Below are 21,909 nucleotides of genomic sequence, written 5' to 3'. Positions count from 1 at the left end.
TTTTACTGGGAAAAGCGGAAGTTTATTCCACTATTTTGCAGAGGCAGCATCTGAAGTATGCTGAGAACTGTGCTGAGGCACAACAGGGACTGCACAGTCCCACCCCAGGACTCGCTTCCCACCAGCACAAYTCCTGACATTAACCAAAACCAGGCAGCAGCCACTCAGCCGGCCTGAAGAGTTACTGATGTAGCAATAACTTTCTAGATGCAAAAAGTATTTTGTCATCCCAATTCTTCTCCCACCAAGGATGTTTTAGAAGTTTATTCTGAAATCATGCCAGCGTCTTGTAAACAAGAAGAAGGAAGAAGCAGCATCACCCGGGACATTGGAGCACACTCTCCACTGAACTTTGCACAGAGTTCACATGAACCAGCCTCCTTGGCTGCTCTAAGGGATCATTTACTCTCACATGAACAGTCTTTCTATCTTGTTTTCTACTGCTTATTCTTCAAATCCAGCTTCTCCTCTCGCTCTGCAAGCTGGGCTTCTCATTGCCACAACTTTCTGTGCTCATCAGCAGCAGTTTTTCCATTCTGTTTTGCACAATATCATTCTTTAATTGCACAACAGTTTGCAATACAGGCATCGTTACAGYCCTGTAACACACAACATCTTCCTGTCTTAAGTTAGCAGCAGTTTTTCTTGAAAGAAAAGAGCAACATTATGAGCAGCTCCATAAAGACTTGTATTCAGAGGGAAAGTGCATCCAAAACTAACAATCCTGCAATGTGCAGTAACAGGCARAAMATACTGGGCASAGGGAGGAACACAAAACTGTTTCTGCRCAAAATGCACAMGAACTCTTCTAACAAACTGTTTCTYTTATGTCCGTGTTTCAAATAAATAAATAATCAGACACATGTTGAGGTGTTCGGACAGTTGCATCTAGAATGTGCTACTACTGTAATCAAAGGTAAATACAAAATTTCTTCAACTTTATAAAATAATAGGGAAGTATTTGGGGTCACCATCACTCCAATGCTGCCCAAATCCACTCTTTGTGTTGGTTGTAAGAGGAAGTCTGCAGTTACTGCTGACCTCAAGCTACAGAAGGGGAGGAAGCCTCCAGGGCTGTTCTGCTGGGGTTTAATTTCATTATGGTCCCTCAGCTTTGGAGTCAAGCARGTCAAGATGAAGATAGACCACTATCCAAATTCCTGGGAAAGGACACGGCTGTGTTTTTATACAGCCATTTAAAAAAGCCAAGGGAGCCGTTAAGAAAATTAAGCAACCTTTATAAGTGCCTTTAAATGGATGGCTTGACAAGAGAATCTCATCTTATTCCCCACAGCTTATTGGGAGGGGTGTAAGGAGAAGAAAAGTGAAGAAACTGGCAAGTCTTAGAGCAAATTAGCAGCAATTAGAGATAGGCTCTGCCAAGCCCAGCTCCCAGCATAGTGGGAGCACAGCATCCTATCAGCAGGATCTTTCTAACACTGGTATCTGGAACAGCAGCAACTAAAATCAGAATGAATTCCCATCTTTCAAACAGTATGTACAGGTGACTATGTAATCAAATTAATTAATATTTTGCTAAAKCAATGCATTGAATATTATCCGATGAGCTCATTTTTGGAGGCAGTTCAACGCCTCACTTCTAGGACTGATGTCAGTGTCACATGCTTGGAGTGGATCAGTCTGCAGCTGGATATTTTAAAGCCTTCTATTAGGAGCACAGAAAAGTCAGCGGATTTCAACAGCATCAACTAATGAATTTTTGTTTTATCACAACAATTTAGTCACCAGACCYCACTGTCAATATCTCTGTGAGAATATCAGGCCATTTCAGACACTTCAAGTCACTAGACGGAATCTGAAGAGTGCAGCAAGTGAGTTGTTTCAACAGGGAAAGTTGTGTTTCAACAGAAAAGGAAACCAACAGAAAGACAAAGAAACARGAAACTGATTCTGACTGGCTCCTGATAAAATAATTAACCTTTGAAAAACTAAACCCAGCAGCTGTAAAAATATATAAACAAACAAACAGTAGCAGAGCAAAGGGTGTTGAGCATCAGTAGCACAAATGCTTCAGGCAGCAACATTCAACCCTGAGTTCAAATCCCATTCACTCACAGACCGACTGTGATGTCATCTTTTATTCTGACATAATGCAGGATGTCACTGAAGTTCAGTGGCAAGTGTTCATGCAAGATCTGTGAAGTCYCCGCACTTTGATGCTCGCTGCTTGCACTTTGTACCAACAAGCAGGAACAGATTTGCATTACACAAATAAGCAGTGTCTTTATTGTGCAACCGCATGCGACTTTTTTGGAGAAAAACAATGCTCAAATACAAGGAGTGCTGTGTGCATCAGGCTGCAGAGTGGGTGGCAGTGATGTTGTCAGAAAGCACTCGGCACTGCTTACCTCCACACCCATTGACTTCAGCAGAGGGCTACATACGAAAAGTCTCTGAAGATGAAGCTGAAGTGTTCCCTAACCCATGGCGCTGTCCATACACTATACTTAAAAAAGAGACAAAACAAAAACCACAGAAGTGAAGCAGCATGAAATTGCAGGGTTTGGGTTTTTATTTTTTAAAGACTCTTGCAGTCCCTGTTCCAGTTAAGAAATCASACTATACACCCATCAATCATGAGCAAGCCCTTCCCCACACTGCATGAGCCTTTGCCATGTCTGGGGTATAGGATGAGAACCACAATGTTTTACTGCATGCTTACAGKGCTCCCAGAAGACCTTGGATGAAGAAACCTTAAAGCTTCATGGTCAGCTCAGCCATTAAACTGTTCAGTGAGATTGTCTAAGTTAGTGTGGGGCTGTACCAAATCCCACAGCCCTCATACGCAGCACAGGACACAGCCCATTCTAAAGAGCTCCACGACCTTCTCTCCACAGAGTTCATAAACTCTGTGTCTTTCCATGGACATTTCAGTTCAGCCTTGCCTGGGCTACAGATTTCATTTRTAATAGTTTTATGAACAGGAGAGTCAAAGGCAGGAAGCCCTAAACCTCCATGACTGTGAAGCCCCATACAYGGGATGTCAGAGCAAGGACCAGCTCAGATCCCTGCAGAGGAGCTGGCATAAAGACCAGGTATCTGAACTTCAGTGAGTGACAGACCCTCCTTGCACTCTGTGAACTTATGGGTGGATAAACCAGGTTTGGGGCACAGGCTGCAGAGGGGCCAAGGAGGGTTTCCATAAGCAAGACAAACTCACAGTATGCATAGCAGCTAACTCCCAGAGGCTGTGACTATTTTCAGATTGTAGCTTTTATCCCAGTCAAAGAAAGAAGASACTAAAGGAAATAACAAGAGCCTTACATGTCCAAGCTCTTATTTAGCTGCTTGTGGTTCAGCAAGACATTCTCTCTCATTTTAAGATGAGGCTTATACATTCAGTGTACCTCAAAGGTTTAAAAGTAAGCAGAATGCACTCTTCATTCCAAACAATCTCATCTGCTGCCAGAATTCCTCCATACAGAAAACCCCTCTTTTTTTTTTTTTTTTCCCCTGAGGTTTGAAGCTATTTGCCTTTATATGAAGCTCGGACCAGCCTGCACATCTCTCTCTTTTTTAAAAATTTTAGACTTAATGTAGCATGTACTCTCAGAAAGGTTTACAATGCAGCCTTTTGTAGTTAAGTTGCTCCAAGCTGGGCCACTGCCAGGTTGTTATCAATGACATTTTAAGGCAGATGAATGAAGTTCTTATTATGGTGACAAGCAGAATTGTGATTTGGCACATGCATACACTGAAAGAAGAGAGCTTGCTATTAGTTTGTCAGGTTAATAAATAAATAGYGATTTCACGAATAAAAACCTTTTATTAGGAAACAAATGAATAAAATTAATATTTATAAAGCTTTAGTGGTTTAGAGCATCCTTTAAAATAAGATTATTCATTTCAGTCACAGCCACCATCATGGATTAGAGATTCTTGAACACAGCTTCCCCTCCTAATTCTCTTATCATAGCAGTGCAAGGCAGAGCTCTTGCTCTGCATAGCAGTGCAAGGCAGAAAGCAGAGCTCTGCCTCCTGAACTCTTCAGGCCAGACTCAGTTTGAGATTGACAGTATTGAAGGCCCATGACAGAATAAACATTTCGGTTACATCTTCAGAACTGCAGCTAAAGATTGCACCTGTCGGAAGAACTGTTGGTTCCTTATCACAGCAGGAAGTTCTCACGTTTTACACAGCRTGCTTCCACACCACACAGAGCTCTGAACCTGTGCCAAGCCACGAAGAGCAATGCTACGCATTAGACAAACTATCATCACTCAGCCAGGAAAYTGCTCCCCATCTGCCCCCAGAAAAGAGTCTGCACTAATACCCTGCTAGTATCTCTCACCCTTCAGGGTTCTTCAGCATTTCCYACAGCATTTGCACAGAATGTTCACCACCAAAGTGAAGTTTAAGAAGGATGAAGCATGTCCAGGATGTCCTCCTTCACAGTGAGAAAATGAACTTCCAACATGAACAGATCACTTCTCACCTCAAGCTGTCTTTGCCACGTACTCCCTTCAGCTCAAGTCATTCTGTGCTCATCTGTCCTAAATCAAACTTGCAAGTTTAAACTTTAAACAACCTGAGCAATTTTGGTTTGGGTTTGTGGGGCTGTTCATAGGGAGGAGGTGGTATAGTTTTGGTTTTGTTGGGCTTTGCATTACTTTATTTTTTAAATGGAGCACTTCTCAAATTCAAGACRTGAGCAAGTGCTTAAGCTTAAAAATTGATTTTGGCTCATGCCATCTTCTCCTCAAATACTAAAAAAATATTGTCAAACCTTTCCCTTTTCCTCAAGGCAAAGCCAAGTCTGAACTTTCTCAGTCATATGAGAACCAGAGAGAAACTGTCCCAAAGCAGCCATCTCAGCCATGTATGGTCAAGATGAACAGATCTAAGTCAAACAAAGCTTCCTCCCTACAAGAGCAGTTTCTGGTGTACGTGTAAAGCAGAAAAATTCTGCTTCAAGGACCAGAAGTGTGGGTTGCAGAAGCGTGTGGCACAGTTGTTATCTTTGCAGCATGAAGCACAAGTTGAAACCAGGGATCTGTAAAGCGTATGTGAAAAATATTCATTTCACCCACTGAGACTATGCAAASTCTATTCCAGTCATACTATAAATGTTAACTCGTAGTACCTCCCTTGCCTTAAAGTTCCTATAACTATGCCCAACTTTTGGGAAGGGGGCTGAAAACACACTCTGCTCATATTGGTTTTCTCTGATAACCTCTTATTTGAGATTCAGGAGCAGAGCAGAAGCTGCACAGAAGGAAAATTCCCCCCCAGCACTGAGGCAGCCACACAGTGAAGTGCTGAGGGATGCAGTGGCAGGMGAACACTAAAAGCAGAAGATAATATATTAATATTTGATTCCCATGTGCAACTGTACTGACAAGTTTATGCAATATTAAAGTCAACYTACACTACAGGGGTAGCTGCTGTCTCAAGATTCATTAAGAGGTGGAATTCAGGCTTACACATTCTATTAACTGCTGCAGAACCAAAATACTACCAATGAGGAAGAAACACCACAAAGAACAAAACGGTCTAAGCTGTCCTGTTTCACTTCACTTTTTGAAGTCACAAGTTTGCTCCCCCATATAAGCCAATTCAGCTGAAAAAAACCCGGAGCAAACTCCCAGTAACGAAACTCACTAGATGTTACAAAAGAAAAATATTTGTTCAGAAAGTGAATTAAATCGTTGTCAACTATTCTGCAGTGTTAAAGGTCAAAGGGGAGGGCTGTCATTTCAAGGTTTGCACTTCACTCAGGAAGACAATACAGCACCTAGGTGGCTGTTTCCTACCACATCTTGAAGCACTGTATTTAAATACAGTGGTTACAGAATCTCTGAAGAACATGCCTAGAGCTGTTTGTCTTTAAACTATTTAAAACTGTTGAGGACAACTGCGGAAAGGAAAAAAAAAAACAAAACAGAAAGACAACAACAGAAATAAAAAACCAACAAAAAAGAATCAATCCTTATTCCAGAAACACCTTTATCTCATCACCTAGCATTTCCTCTTGTACCTAGGTTTAGCTCCTGCCTGTAGGTCAGAGAGCTGAGTCACTTCCCTGCCTGACCCACAGCTACTCATGAGCTAAATTTTCAGCATGACACCTTGTTTCCTACTGAAGATGATCCAGAACTAAGGACTACTGCAAGAGAACAGCAGGCTCCAAAGGATGCCTGCTACTGTACAAAAAGCTCACAGATATCAGCTGACTCTCTGTAGTCCATTCAGTAGCTTCAGAGTCCTGTGAGAAACTCTGTTTTCAGACGGAATGATCCAAAGGGTTGGTCCTGCACCACTCAGAAGACTCAGACAACCAACCAACACTTCTTTGGAAAGCAAAGCATTTTACRCATGCAAGGCACATGCCCTATCCCTCCTTCTCATCATCGTGTAGAAAGGGTAGAGATGAAAAGCCTGACATGTTTTGATTCAGAGTTTTTTTCTGAAGAATCCTAATGTACACATTTCTCAGATGTCAGCTGTTGAAGTTAAACCAAGCCAGTTGAACAAGTCTTAAAAGTTCTTGCTGCAACTTTAAATGACAGTTCTGTACATCAAAACAGAAGGGACGTGGTAGCAGCCAGTGAGAATAGGACAGCCACAGCTCCCTAGGACAGGATAGGCTTTCCATATGAAAATTCACTTTCTGGATATTTAATTCAGTTACAARTTGCAGACCAACTCCTGAGACAACGTCTCTGGAATTTACTTCTCCAAGATCTCCTCTGCTTCTCCAYTGGCAGAGCAGTGGAAAGCTCAAGSATCCAAGCCACCTCCTAAGCTCTGGTATGARCTCAGTACAAGGACAGTACGATCTGTGATAAAACACGTCTTTCAAAACAGGTCGGATGAAATATTCTAATGTCTTTGATTACTTCAATACAAGAAGTTTATAGCGTGGMCTYAGGTTCCTCCGCTACAATTTCACTGTGAAAGAGCACCCCTGATGCAGTTAACTTCATTATTTCCATGAAGCTGCAGTTGAGGAGTCCCTTGGGAGGAGGAGGACAAGTGCACCCAAAAGCAGCGAGTAGCCACAAGCACAACGCGTTTCAGCGAGTGCCACGGGCGTTCCATTTACGGGGCCATAAGGAGTTCACGTCACAGGGCATTTGCCAGGAGTTTCACGATCGCTGGCATGCACAGCAAGGGTGCGTCTCACCATGGAAGCAACAAGCTGTTAAACTGTGTGACTCATCTCACAGCAACGTTTTCTGCCTTCCGAGAGGAGAGCAGCCTCCAATGAGCAACGCTGATAAGATGCATATTCAGAGGAATTCTATTTGGGCAAAAAGCTATTGACACATTCAAACCCGCACCGACAGAAGCCTGCCCAAATGCTGACTAAAACACACGAACACACGCAGTGCAATATTGTAGTATTGAGATAAGACATTTTGCAGATGGTTGGGTTGACAGTAATTTAATCGATTTGTATGGCCCAGCTCAGAAATGCAAAAATGGCTTTTAGCCCTAATAATTTATCCCTTTAAACAGAGSACTCTGGAGGAACAACTTCCAGCTAAAAGGCAAGAAACTGTCTGCCTTGTTTAAATCACACTGCTTCCAAAAGGTATAACCTCTTTCTTCTCCTGCTTCCAAGATTCCCCTTTTATGCAAAAGACATGAGCTTCATTGTCACTACCTAATAATCAAATTAAAAGGACGCTCAGGCAAATGGCACAGAGAGATTTCTTTAATTCAGAGGCTGAACTAAACAACTGGAACACCTGGAGSAGGCAGCTGACCAGCCTAAGTGCTCTTGAGTGGCAGGGTCAGTCCATGTGAAGGCAGCACAGGTCACAAACCWACAGCTCAGTCTGTACTTCTTGCTAATGGCATCAGCAAAAGTCAGACACGAAGACTGCAAAGCCTGTAAATAGACCCCTCGCTTCAGCTGGTCCTGGGAGGATGTGGTTCGTTGTGACTGAAGAATGAAACCYTGAGCTGCAGGCTGTGATCAGGGAGCAGCTACACTGAGCTAAGCTGCCCAAAGGCTATTTTTTTTTCTTTTTCATTTCCCAAGACAGAAGAGTTGCAGCTTTAGATCTTTCAGGATTTTTTCCAGTAACTGGAAATCCTCAGGCATTACCCCTGCATAAAGGCAGCTCTCTTACACTAAAATATTTCCAGCAGACTGCTTTGTGGATGTCAGTCTCCACTCAAAATAGCATTTTCCACTTAAATAAACGTGTCATTGGCTTCCAGAATGCCTGTAGATGCTACTGTACCCTGCCCTTTTCAGCTTATTTTCATTTCTTAAACAAYAAGAATCAATACTGGTCAGATAATTTTTTTTAGATCCCTTAAAAAAAAGATAAGAATTTTCTCGTGCACTAGAATATTTCCTTATGGTTCTCTGTGAGCTCCAATTCCACTGTCATCATCCTCCTTCTCAGCTGCAAATACTGTTCACACCTCTAAGGGGACCTAGCATTTCACGAAGATAGTAGAAGACCTGTTAAGTGTGTATACAACAGGCAGCAGATATTTCAGAGGATAGCTCTTTTGTCACAGTTTAACCATCAAAATACTTCAGGAACAGGAGAGTCTCATCACACACGAATGCATTTACACACACAAAAATCATCTGTGCTCCAACAGCCTGGTCTTGTCCAGCTGGARAGAAATCATGTTTTAAAACACAGCATCAGACCCAGCAAGAGGTGGAGGCCTCCTGGTTCCCTCACAGGGCTTTCAGAAGAAGTTTGAAAGGCAGGAAGGAAGTTACAGACCACATCCATGAAGCAGTTTTATCTCCCAAAAGGCGACAGCTGGCACTAGAGGAAAAAGGTACCTGGAGGGCACTACAAGATTTGCCTAAAGCAGGAATCAACTCATTCTTTTGGGCCACTGCCTCCAAAATCTTCAGTTTTCAGAGTTAGCTCTGGCTATATCTGAAAGACATCAGCTGGAGAAAACCAAGAAACAGCAGATGATCTTTAATAATCAGATGATAAGAGCATCTTTAAATATTAGGCATTTCTAACTCTGCTAAATATTGTACAAGAAGCTTCTGATCTCCCAGCTACATTGTAGTTCCCTCCAAAAATCAACTGCCCATAACCCTTGATAGCAGCAACTATCAAAACCTAACTGAAAAAAAAAAAAAAAAATAAATTATGTGTAAGATAGACTGAACTTATCAATGATTAAGTAAACTTACAATTATGACATTGTTTAACAGCAATTACAGGAGAGGGGTAGAGAAATGTTATATCTAGCATCCCCATAAAGAAGTGGGGAAAGTATTTCTGTAGGTTCTACCAGCAAGGAGCTTCCAAGCACAACGTAAGACTCTCAAACTCATTTTCAGAACTCTACCTCCTGCTCAAGCTGTTCTCCAGAGATTAAGGAGGGGAAGTCCAATGGTTTAGGTTTTAATTTGCTTCAGCATATTTTTTTCCCCCAAACTGTGCATTTTAGAGCAATATATACACAGCATATTCTCTCTTTTTGGGTCAGTCGGTCCTTTCCAATAAAAGCATATTGTCTCCCTGAGGGTAGGGAAGACAAGTGAACTGTGAGAGCAGCCAGGGCCAGATTGCCTGCCCAGCTTCTTCACTTCTCAGGAAAGAGATAATAAACAAAAGGAAAATAACACTTTCCAGAAACTACAGATACAATTTTTGGTAACTGTGCAAAAAATACTTTAAAATGCCAAGTTTCAATAGATTATTTCCCTATACAGATAATTATCAGCCAACAACTGCCTTGAACACCAATGCATCAGCACCAAGGACCTCATGGCCATCTTTATGTTTTACTGCAGCACAGTCCTGTTTGCCACCMCTTCCTGCTACCATGGCACATCAGAAGATGTGCCTGTTCTGCTGTAAGGGTTGAAGATTGCAGTCTTATTTCTCAAGAGTGACTGCATAACCAAAGGCCAAAACAAATAGCAAAAGTCTGGACAGACAATTAAAGGAATTTTACAAGTCATCAAGCAACCAGAGGGCTGTAAATGTATAATCAACACTTTGCATGAACTACCCTGAAATGAATGCTCATGAGATGCTCTGTGGCAATGAGAACAAGATAAAAACCTATAAATAAAAGCCATCCAATTTCAGAGTGATTCAGATCAGCTATTCCCCTGAATCCATAAGAGCCAATTATAACAGTTTATAGGGCATACTTAATGCAAAAAATCCAGTTTGAGGACACCAATTTCACCCTTTCTCCTTGTCTGAGAAGTTTATCTCTGAAGTAAAAAGACATTAAGCAATTTAAAAAGAGAATCCATTTCTGTCCTCAAAATTCTTAGTGACCTGGAAACAGAATTAGACATAGCCATATGCTTGCACACTGACACGCTTGTCCCTTGCCCACAAGTTAAAACAGCAAAGTTCCAGCAGTTACCAGAYAATTTTCACTCAGAAACAGCATGTYCCACACTGCAGGATAGACCCTTATAGTATTCATAAAATTATTCAGTAAGATGAGCTTTCATTTGAAGAGGTTACTTGGAGATAGTTCACCAGTCTGTATAGAAGGAAGCTACCACCAGTTTACAACAGATTGGTTGAAACAATTTGACTTAGAACTCAAACAATCAAGTCCTCTTGTTGAAATTGAGAAGGATCCATGAGAATGGCTAGCGTGGCAGGCTCACAGGACCAAAGCCTTCCTAAGGACTAAAAACGTTCTTTCCTGCACACAGACCCTCAGCAACTGGGGAAGAAGAATCATCTGAAATGATACCAAAGTTGTAATTAAGAAACAAGAAGTTTGTGGCAGAGGAGGAACACACACGAGCTCTGACAGAAGGATGGAGAMACAACCCACCCAGCTATCTGAGAGGCTAAAAGGGCAGCCAAACCCTGAAGTGTGGATAGGAAGTTGAAAGAGGAAATGCAGAAATTTTCAAACAATAGCAGTTAAGAATATGATGAAAAACAAGATAATTTTATACTGCAAGAAATCTGAGAAAGCAGAAGTAATTACTGAGGACCAAAAGCAGGCCAGGAATATATCACACACTATTTTCTGGATAGGGCACCAAGGCTCTAAAACACCACTGGTACAGAATACACCTCCATATCATGGCATGGGACAAAGAGAATGTRGATACATAAGCCTAAGGCTACATCCTCTGGATTTATCAGGCTCCACAGGGAGTTGTTTTTATATTTAAGAACTAAGTAGTATCYAAATATCAGCACGGTTTCAATTTAATTTAATTGGTTGGGAAACAGCCTGGCTGTTCCAGATGGAAAAGCTTTAGAGAACACAACTAATTGTTCATATATATATATATAAAATATTTAACAAAGGGAGGGTCTATTCATTCAACTGGGAGAAAGAAGGAAGATGCATCCAAATGTGAGAAAGAAGGAAGATGCCAAGAGACCTATCCATTCTCACTAGATGTATTCAATGCTATAAATGTATGGGAAAAGGAACAGTGGAAAGGGTAAAGAAGTCAGAGGGGAAGAAATCTCTGAAGTAATGCAGCACATTAATATTTATAGCAGATAAGTATAAGCGAAATTAATCTGTGCTGCTAAGTAAACATACCTTAGGAGAGACATGGGAATGAAAGAGGGGGAAAAAAAAAGATAAGTGTTCTGACAGCTAAAATGCTGTCGGGGCAGGCAGGACCTGTCAAGTAGCTGATCTAGTTTCAGAAGAGGTTACCTAACACAACAAGAAATATTTTCAGAGTAGTTGGCTTTTAGTTGGCTTTTTCATTCCCCCCCACTGAGGATGGAAGCAACTGGGATTTCAACTATTCTCTTCCTCCAAACATTGGCAAACGAGGCATAACAGCAGTGTGATAATGCATGAGGTTTTTTAAGGATAAATGCTAACTTAGAACTAAGCGTACAGAAGTGAAAGCAAAGCTATTTTCATTCTCATCCTTGACTACATTAGGAACAGCACATATGGTGTAGACAGCAGCATAAGGGGTTAACACGAAGGGGTTTATAATAGAAAAGTACAAACAACAAACAAAACAACAGCCTGTCCCAAGTTTAAAGAGCATGGAAAAGCAGAAGCCTTCAGAGCCGCCTGCCCAACCAGGGCAGCGATGGGAACATCTGTCCTACTGCACATCTCACTCAGGGATTTGGAATCTGGYCCTTCTGTGTCTCTCCTGGGCTTTACAGAGCCCTGTGAAGATTATGTGCACCGTTCAGAAAAAAAGGGGGAGAAAACCACCTTAGCTGCCCGCAAAGGCAGAGCCGGGAACTGGGGATACCCAGAGGGTGCTGTCAGATGAGATCAGCTGAGCACGGCCGGAGCCCCAACCATGTCAGCTCGCTTCCACACACGCTTCCCGCCTCTCCCACCGCATACAATGAACACAGAATAAACCCGGCGGATTTATGGAGACAGGCCCGCGCCGCCCCATCCTTCACAGAGGGGTTGGGTACGACCGGGACCCTGTGGTACATAGAGRGCCGGGAGGGAGCTACCCTACCCCAGCCCGGGCCTGCTGAGGGGCACCGGGACCCCCGCCCGTCCCCTCGGCTGTCACCAGGCCACAGCCCAAGGGTGTGTGAGCCCCGTTCCCGGGCACCGCGGGCCCRCATCGCCCCCGGCCCGGGGCCCGGGCACCGGCGGCACCGGGGGATGAGGCGGAGGGGGTGGGGCGCATGCGCAGCGCCGCGAGCCGGACCCCAACGGCCGCCGAGCRCCGCGCTGCCCTCAGCGCCCGCCGGGACTCACCGAGGCGCAGGGGCTGGAGGTGGCGCTGGGGGTAGGCGAGCGCTGCACCGTAACCAGAGCCATCGAGGCGCGGCGGGGCCCCCCCGTCCGGCCGTCCGGCGGGGGCCTCACTCCATGGCGGGGACAGGGGAGCGGAGCGGAGGTGGCGCGGCGGCGGCRGCCGCAGGGGGCGGCAGCGGCAGCAGCTCCGCGCGCGCCCGCGGCCTCTCGCCGACTGAGGCGCGGCGGGGCCGGACCGGCCGGGCACAATGAGGCGCCAGCGCGCACGCGCCGGCTGTCAGTGCGCGCGCGGCGCCGCCCCCTGGCGGCCGAGCCGCGTTAACCCCCGCGGCGCCGGCGGCTCTTGAGGGGTGCGGGCACCCCCTGCTCTGGTCCCTGAGGGGGCTGCGATGGACCGGGGGGGTCACGGCATCCTCATCCCGGTCCGTGAAAGGGTTGCGATGGGCCGGAGAGTCACGGCATCCTCATCCCGGCCCGTGAAAGGGTTGTGATGGGCCAGAGGGTCCCGGCATCCTCATCCCTGCCCGTGAGGGAGTTTCGATGGGCTGGAGGGTCTCGGCATCCTCATCGCGGCCCCGGAGGAGACTGCGATGGACCGGAGGGTTCCAGCATCCTCATCCCGGCCCGTGAAAGGGTTGCGATGGACCGGAGGGTTCCAGCATCCTCATCCCGGTCCCTGAGGGGGCTGCGATGGACCGGAGGGTCCTGGCATCCTCATCGCGGCCCCTGAGGGGATTTCGGCATCCCTCCCGGGTCCCTCAGCCCCGAAGGTGGCTTTAATTAATGTGTGTCAGCAGGGCACCCTCAGTGTGCTCCTGGCTGGTGATGGTTTGTGGAATCCCATCCCACTGGGAGCCCTGACAGTGGGTATGGCWCCCACTGGTGAAAGCTGGCATTAATGGTCACATAATGGAGCTTTTCCTTGGATTAGAGAGAAATAGGAACTCCATCATGAAGGAAGCTCTTTGTACATCAATGCACAACCCCAAACACCAGAAGAGTCTAATGAGTACATTTTAAGCATCTCAGCATTCTCAGGTACAGAACGGTTTGGCATTTGGGGGCCTGAAACAAAGGGTCAAGTGCTATTAAACTTCATTTGTTTTGCAATTTCGGCCTGGTGCCACCAAATACATGGGAAGGAGGTCACTGGGATCAAGAATTACCTTAGGCATCAAATGGCAACRTTACATATGATAACCAGAAAGGTGTTCTAAATGTTAAATAGGGAAACTCTCTGTCAACAGAGTGTGTATCATCCCATAGATTCCATTTAAGCACATGGCTGATACTGCTTTGATCTGCTGCTTAGGCTGACAGTGCTTTGCCCCTATAAATTTAAGCACCAAAGAAGCCACATGGTCTCTCTTTAGGTTATTCCGGAGTTTAAAATAATGATCAGGGAGGCTCCTGTAGCTGGGCTGGGCTGCAACGGAGAAGTCAGACTCGCTAATGGAGCATTTTGCCTCCTGGTGGACAGGCGAGGATGGAGATCAGGGAGTGAGGACAGGCTCCCTAAACTGAACTGAGTTTATAGAGTGGGCTGCACAGCAAGCCACGGTCTTGAACATGCAAATATAAGGTTGCTTCAAGGCTCATAGCTCAAGTTCAGATATGTCTGCATGGATACAAAGGACTGATGGAAGACTAAAGTTCCCAGAGTGTCATAGCAGTTCCTTTACCTGAGACTGGTGTTTCAGTCTGGATTTTGGTCAAGTCTTGCAGGGATTACTATCAAGAAATGATTATTTAAACCAGGTTCCAGAGTAGACTTTTGTGTAATTTTCATATACAATGTAGATCTTCTAGTTATTTGAACAGCAAACACTTTTAAAAACATTTACCACAAGTAAACAATGGAGTTGCTATCTACAGTTCACTACAAGTCCAACATATCAGTTATTAGCTACAACAACCACAGATTGTGATAGTTCTTCAGCCCCTAGAAAGGTGTAATTTGCATGTGCAATGTTTTTTTTTAGCAGCAGAATTTAAATGTGGAGGAGGAAGCTATAAGGCAGATKTATTGGGATTGAAAAGAGCAATTAGAGGGCAGGCTGTGGTCACAGCATCAGGGTTGGTACAAAAAACAGACTGGAAGCCTGTGGCCTTATTCTTTCCTGTACTGGCAGCCCTGTGGTCAGCACCTGCTGCTTCAGCCCAGAATAGCATTTAAAAGAAGTGGAGCTGTACATGAGCTGGTTTTGTACACATTTCCAAAACTGGCTATTTAATACACTGCAAACATTTCCCTGGCTAACACAACTTATTATTACTACATGTTAGGGCTTTTATTGCATAATCTTGGCATCAGCTGCAAAAGACAACAGAGTGCTCCCAAAATGTATCTTACACAGAAAACCGAAAAAGATAGAAGAGGCAATTTCAGCAAAACATCTGTGATGACATATTCAGCCCATTATTTTGTCAACAGTGCCAAGTATTTGGTGGCATAATAAAAGGATACACTTTGCTTAGCAAAAACATTAAGGGACAACAGCCAAGTTAGATAGGGTGCAATTAAAGGTTTGCTTAACCCAYGGGATTCCACTTCCAGAAAAATAAAATTAGAGCTGTCTTGATCCCTTCTTCTAAGTTCTAGTTGTATATTCTTGTTTGGGGGTTGAAAACAATCCCTTTTAGGAAAGGGGAGTATTTTTAAAATTTATATTTCACACTGAAAAAGTTTTGTAATGTAATCATAATAGCAACAGAATTCTGAATTGCAAAGGGGAAAAACCAAGCCCACCTGGGAGAAGAGATAACAGGAATTAATCATGTGCAAACTGCTTTGAGGAAAAAGTGCACAATCCAGTTTAAAGCCTCATTTTAAATTACTCCTGTGCACTAATTTTCTGCTTCATTTTGTTAACATAATTGATGCTAGACTTCAACACATCTTGGCAATGCAGTGCAATGACAGAATTCCTTCTGATATGTTTTTCCAAATAAATAGCAAAGAAATGCTAATTTATTACAGTGAATATTTCACATGAAAGTTGACCTCCTCTATTTCAAGGTTTTTTACAGGCTGTCCCATGAAATGGAGACTAATACTGTGCTAGAGGGCAGGGTACCTTGCAGCTGTTCCAATGACAAATGTCATAGATAAAGTCACAGTTCAGTTTTCCTGCAGGTAGGCAATCCAAAGATTTTGCCACTTCCAGTACAAAATAYAAAGAAAAAAAGAGCATTAGCTAAACCTAATTTCCTGGCAGAAATTGCCATAGGTTTCTCAGCTGGAAGTCCTGCCTAACCCAAGGGAATCGCTGAACAGGCACCTGATTTACATGCGTGTAAATGAGTGCAGAATGGCTGTTGTAGATGTGTTTGTCTTTCCCCTTTTCCTTTCCCTGTCATATTCTTCTTCAAAGAATATAGGAGAAATTATGAAAGGGGATTCATCAAATTTCTTTAGATTCAGGTTTAAAAGCAGTCTGACAAAATGGCACTGTGCACTCCCCCCTCGTTAGTGCTTTGTGTGCCTTTCCTGCAAGGCTGCTTCAAAGCAACACAAGAAAGAAAGCCTGAAAATGTTTAAATTGAGTTTGTAATTAATTTCTTTTTATGTCTCAGATSCTCTCACATCTGGTTAACACAGTCCTCCCTTCAGCTGGTAATGCACTTGACACAGTTCTGGACTTTGTTCTGAACCTTGAATCTGAAGATAACCTGTCACTGGGCACCTGTGGATTGTCTCTCTTTTTCTGCCTTTAATGTTCTCTGCTGCTATTTATAATCCTTTTTTGATTTTATTTTATTTTCAGTCATGTGATGCAATGTTCTAAGTTCAGTACAGAAGAGTCTGTTGGGCTCTGCCAAAGCCAGAAGACAACCTACAGCAATTCTGATCGTGGAAAGACATAGCAACCTTTGGGATTATTGCTTAGCAACTGCAAACACACAGAGGAGTAAAACTCACAGCCCAGCTCCACAGCAGGTCTGAGAAATCCTTAATTCACTTCAAGATTTTTAATGGTTGAGAACAGATGGGCATATATTAAATCCCTGTTGATTTGCAAAGCCACTTGGAATGCAGGAGTAATAAGATCTATTTTGATACCTGCTCCAAAGGTAAGAAAAACAGTTCTTCAGATCTTCAGAAAGCAAAAGAGAAAGGGTTTTAAAATTTTAATTGTATTGGAAAGATCATGTATGAAAAGGGTATTGGGGTCTTTGTGATTGATGAGATAAATATGCTGTATGAAACACATTAGGGAAAGGCAAAAGTATTTCTGAGCAACAGAATGTCAGAGAGATTGGCCTTTGTTTTTGAAAGGAGTTTTATMAAGCAGCATCTCCAAAATATTTACCTAAACAAACTTTAGTCCTTTCTGACTTTATCCCCCCATCAAAATTCTCTAACAGAGTAACAATGAAACCATAAGAATATTATTTATGAGCAGATTTGGGTTTTGTACAGAAGACACAGAGATAATCTTTTTGTRCCTGCAGGGATTCCAGCAGGAATATTTTTCTCACAGGAAAGGAGCCAGGGAAGTGGCATCCTACTAAATAATGGAAAGCTTATCTTGCCTTCAGCTTGAACAAAGGCTTACAGGAAACTTTATATCACACTTCAAATTTCCTGGCTGTTTCTAGAGCTTGCCTCTGTGCTCCATGCTCACTGTTATTTGGAAATGCCACAGGCCCTGAGAGCTCTCTATATTATTGTAGAATCATAGACTCATAGAATCATTRAGTTTGGAAAAGACCTCCAAGATCATCGAATCCTACCATTAACCAAACACTARGTTGTCAACCTGACCARAGCACTGAGTGCCACATTCAGTTGTTTCTTGAGCACTTCCAGGRATGTTGACTCCACCCTTTCTAATGCCTGATCACCRTTTCMGTGAAGAAATTYTYRCTTGTGGACCAAATTCTCAACTAATATAAATCAGCACTGAMCATTATGAGCCATAGAATCTTATCCAAACTGGAGCTGTGTCTCTGTAATCCTCAGCAAATCCAAATTTCAAGTTGTGATTCTAGCACTCCTTTGTTTTTTTTATTTTAGCAATTATGTGCTGTTTGTATRTTCTTCCATACCCTCTTAGTCTTCTTCATCTGTACTGCATTAAAGCACTGGGCACGGTTCTCCATGCTCTGCTTCCATTTCTGGAGTTGAGACAGAGCAGTCACATTGGTTGTTTTATGTTTTGTTTTGTTCAGAGACATAGAGATCCTTTATAAACATTTACTAATCCTCAAAAGCATCCTRACAAAAGGTTGAGAGCAATGTAGAAAATATATTCATCATGTTTCAGAATCAGCCACCTCTTAAAGCAGATTGCAGTTGTCACTTTAACATTGCACAGAAACTGCAGACGGTTTCATACAAGATGTTTTAAAAAATAATATAAGTATTTGAGACTACAAGAAGAGTTTATTTTGGCAGAACAAAACTAGCTGATTTGGAATGTGACCAGAACATTTGGTTAACACCCTGCTTTGAACCAAGGAGTCTGGTTTTACAGCTTAGTGAAAAGARCTCACCTAAGCAAGGAACAATTTGGTAGGGTGGACAAGTTTTCTACCATTGTAAATCCAGACTCCTTTCCAGCTCATGTCCTTTGGTGGCAAAACCAGTTGCCAGCCTAAAGCCCTCTGTGTGGGTCAGGTAGGCAGCTTGAGCCAGAARTCCATCCCATTCCCAGCAGGTAACCACCTTTGGAAAAAAAATACTAGAAGATGCCAACAAGCCCATTGAGAAAACAAACCTAGAATGTTAATGCTRTGAAGCATCCCACCTATCCAGGCAGTATTTGTACTCCACTAGTGGTAATGAAGCAGAAGGTCAACATTTTCATAATTACATTTTTGTACCAGGAGGGCTGTAGGTCACTTTTATGCATTTCCTGCAAGGCTGAACTCACTTCAGAACAAATGCTTAAACAGGAAGAGCAATACCTATCAAAAGCCATGGTATTGCTATTGATACTGAAAGGCGTCAGTGAAAAGCACTTTTAAACAAAAACTTGATACAGGTAGTGTGACAACAAGTTCAGAGTGGAGTTTCATCTCTGATTTGGAAAGGTGGTTGATTATTTTTTAATATCACCCTTCCCTTGCTGTTATTTAACACTGAGCTGGGGATTTGCAGCATGCTGCTGATTGTTCATGCTTTGAATCAAGTAATARCCAGTCTTCTGCTCCATTCTGTGTGTGTAAATCCCATTGCAGATGCACAGTTATGCATAGAGGTGAACAGAACATTTTTCAAATTGTGCCTTGTGTGCAGCTCAGTTTCTTCCTGATATTTCACAGAGTGAACACTTTGAGCAGTGAAGTTCTTGAAACTGTAAAGGGATTATTCTTTTACAGTATAATCTACAACATGAAGTGCTTGTGAACAATTTAATTACAGAGTTCATGGTATAGATTTCCCTTTTCTGTGGAAGCCCTGCTGACCCATGCACCTGTGTCCTCGTTACCTTAACAAAATGTCCAGAGGAAAACATAGTTGCCAAAGCTGGAGCTASGTAGTTTGTGAGGCAAGCTTCCTCACTGTTCTTCACAGCCTCAGAAAAGCTGAAGCAGAGGAGGCATGCAGAGGAATCTTGCTCCTGGGTATCTGGCATTTTCCATTACTTGCTTCCTTTGTCTCGAATCCACTGGATTTCCTGGAGGCAGGGAATAATAAACAGAAATGATGTACTGGGGGCAAGAGGATTCCACTGGTGGGAACTGGGGGACAAGTTCCAAGCACTGCTCACCACTTGGTTTCTGTGTCTCTACGTGACCTGGAATTAATCACTCCCCTTTTGTGTCTCAGTTTCTTCTCCCCTAAGAAAGGAACACACTAATTTAGTTGCCCTGTCTCCAAGGGCTGTTGTGATACATAATTAATCTTTATAAATCATTTACTGATCTTTGAAGTAAAGGGTCTGTATTTATTTAAGAGTACAAAGCAGCAGTAACAGAATAAAAACAGGAACATAGGAAAAAAATACTAGTTAATGCCTAACAATAGACTATTCCTATGTCACCTGTTAGGGCACTGCTGCATCTTTTGGCATTATATAACAACTGCTTCTTTTCTGTGTCACAGTGATTGAGGTATGGCTGCTCAGCCAGAAGAATCAGCCYACCCTGCAGATTTAACAGTTCCCGAACTTGGACATGAGGATGGGACTGCAACAGAGGTGGAAAACAATCAGGGGAATGGTGAACTGCCATTTCCTAGTATGTACACTTCGTGGAAAGAGTGTTTTCATGAAATGGTGCAACAAAGGTGTCTGAGTCTGCAGGAGGCAAAGGTGAGGATGGTCCAAGCACAAAAGGAAGAAGAAAAAAAGGTGCAGAGGAGAGAACCCGGTGACTGGCTGGCCAGAGAGTGGTACAATGAGGAGAAGGAGTCACTCGACACTCGCATCTATTTGCTTGATAAACTTCTTCCTACATTAACCACAGGAGTAGAAAATCTGTTAATGGAAGTGGAAAGAAAGCATGTGCTTGTATCAGATCAAAAACCAACCAAATTTAACCCCATTAATTATCTTGCAGAATATCTGATGAGACATAACCCTAAGTATAATGCTCCTACACAACCAGGCCCRTACCTGAGAGAAATGAAGGTGGTCTCGGAGGAGCTGAAGTCTTTGATGCAAGGTACAACATCACAGAGGTGAGAGCACTGACAGTGGGGCTGGGTACTAGGCCAGAGCTGGTATCTTGGTCTCTGTTTTACAAAGGGAATGGTGTCACTGCAGCCTGGCTGGCAGAGTGTCGAGCAAAACACACCTTATGGARTCCAGTGCCAGGGATGGTATTTATCTCATAAAAACTTGAGAAGCAGGACAAATGCCAGAACATGTCACACAAAATGGAACACTAGTTATTCCTGTTTAAGGCAGTATTCTGTTCTGTACAAGGATATAATTTCTCCTTAGACTCAATCTTAATTACACATGTGCAATGCAAACTGCTTCCAAACCAKTCTAGCTTAGTGACAGCAGCTCTTTGGGACAGGTGTTAGTATCAAATYAGTGTCTTCAGATTTCTTCTCTAGTCTTCCAAACTTAATAAGAATGTAGCCTTTTGTCCCTCCTTCAGGATGATTTCTCTTGWCCAAACCAACAATATTGTCCTGGCACACTGTAGAAACTCCTTCTGGGATTTTTATTTAGGCTTTCCTTTCAGATTCTRTTTTTCCCTTTAAAGTTGAAACTGTTTTGTATTTTGTGCTGTTGCTTGTTTCTAAGCTGTTTGCTTTAGTATAATRCTTAATGAATATTGGAAGGGGGTTCCATGGCACCTAACAATATGTTAAGATTAGAATGTGAGAGCACTAAGTGAACAATGATGCTTTATTTTCATTGCTCTATTCAGGAAAATATAGATGTGAACTTTTCAGTTCTAGAGGTGATTGTGATTAATGTCAAAATTACTCATTCACTACTAGATCACTTTATATTGTGTAGAATAATGGCTTCTATTTGAATGACTGTCTCTTTATTTGCATAAATAGTGCATACAGCTTGAAAATTGGTTTCAGTGTCAGGAATTAGGGAAGTAAAATGTTGACATGTCTAATGCATAAACCCTAAATGAAGATAATTGAAGTTCCCAGTATTGTAATGCTTAAAAGGATATGTTAAATCTCTCTATCTGAGCTTCTGTCTCCACATTTCCATTAAACATACAATTGCAGTTTGTAGAAACATGCCTGGTGTGAACACAACAAAGAAGTGTGAGAAGTGAATTTCATACAGTCACTGGTAAAAGACTTTTTAAATGTTGGTCCACTGAAACACATGAGCAGGGGAAACGTCTCTTTCAGTAAGCTTCCACTCAAGCACAGACTGTTCTGGGGGCATGTAGTATGTCAGACTTGCCACATCTTTGCTTTGGGGACTGTTTCACCACTCATATTGCTTCACAGAGGGACACCTGGATACAGGACCATATCTCAGTTTTATTTCAAAAAAGTAATTGAATTAAAATACATAAAATTTCCTGGGGGTTTGAGTCAGGTTTTTGTTCTGTTTTATACTCTTAGCTTTCATGGTGAATCAGAGCTTATTTCTGGAGAGGACAGATTTTCCTGTTGAATGTGAAGTGTTGCTACCCGTGACCTGTTATCTTGACCTTGGCTGTTAAGCCCATCTTTACATTTAGAGGCAGGTTCTCAATTTGTAGCTCTCAGAGCTGATGAAAAAGGAGTGACTATCAAGACTTACAGAAATAAATATCTCCACAGACAGCATTGCCAGGGGGGTTCTGTAATCACGGCTGTAGCAGGTT

At 42.8% G+C, this 21,909-nt stretch overlaps 2 protein-coding genes across 2 annotated transcripts in view; one reads left to right on the top strand and one right to left on the bottom strand.

The window, feature by feature from the left end:
• SSH2 (slingshot protein phosphatase 2) overlaps positions 1-12,743 on the bottom strand; it is a 91,815-nt gene extending 79,072 nt beyond the window's left edge. Inside the window, exon 1 of the mRNA XM_057371982.1 lies at positions 12,661-12,743. Within this exon, the coding sequence (XP_057227965.1) occupies positions 12,661-12,723 (63 nt within the window). The 5' untranslated portion in view covers positions 12,724-12,743. The remainder of the gene's footprint in view (positions 1-12,660) is intronic.
• A 6,981-nt stretch (positions 12,744-19,724) lies between these two features.
• The window catches only part of EFCAB5 (EF-hand calcium binding domain 5), a 28,348-nt gene continuing 26,163 nt past the window's right edge, over positions 19,725-21,909 (top strand). Inside the window, exon 1 of the mRNA XM_057372055.1 lies at positions 19,725-20,290. Within this exon, the coding sequence (XP_057228038.1) occupies positions 19,725-20,290 (566 nt within the window). The remainder of the gene's footprint in view (positions 20,291-21,909) is intronic.

Source organism: Malurus melanocephalus, unplaced genomic scaffold, assembly GCF_030028575.1.
Source record: "Malurus melanocephalus ecotype Western Australia unplaced genomic scaffold, MMel_1.1 scaffold_162, whole genome shotgun sequence".
NCBI lineage: Eukaryota > Metazoa > Chordata > Aves > Passeriformes > Maluridae > Malurus > Malurus melanocephalus.
Note: the sequence above shows the minus strand (reverse complement) of the source record. Positions and strands in the feature narration are given on the sequence as shown.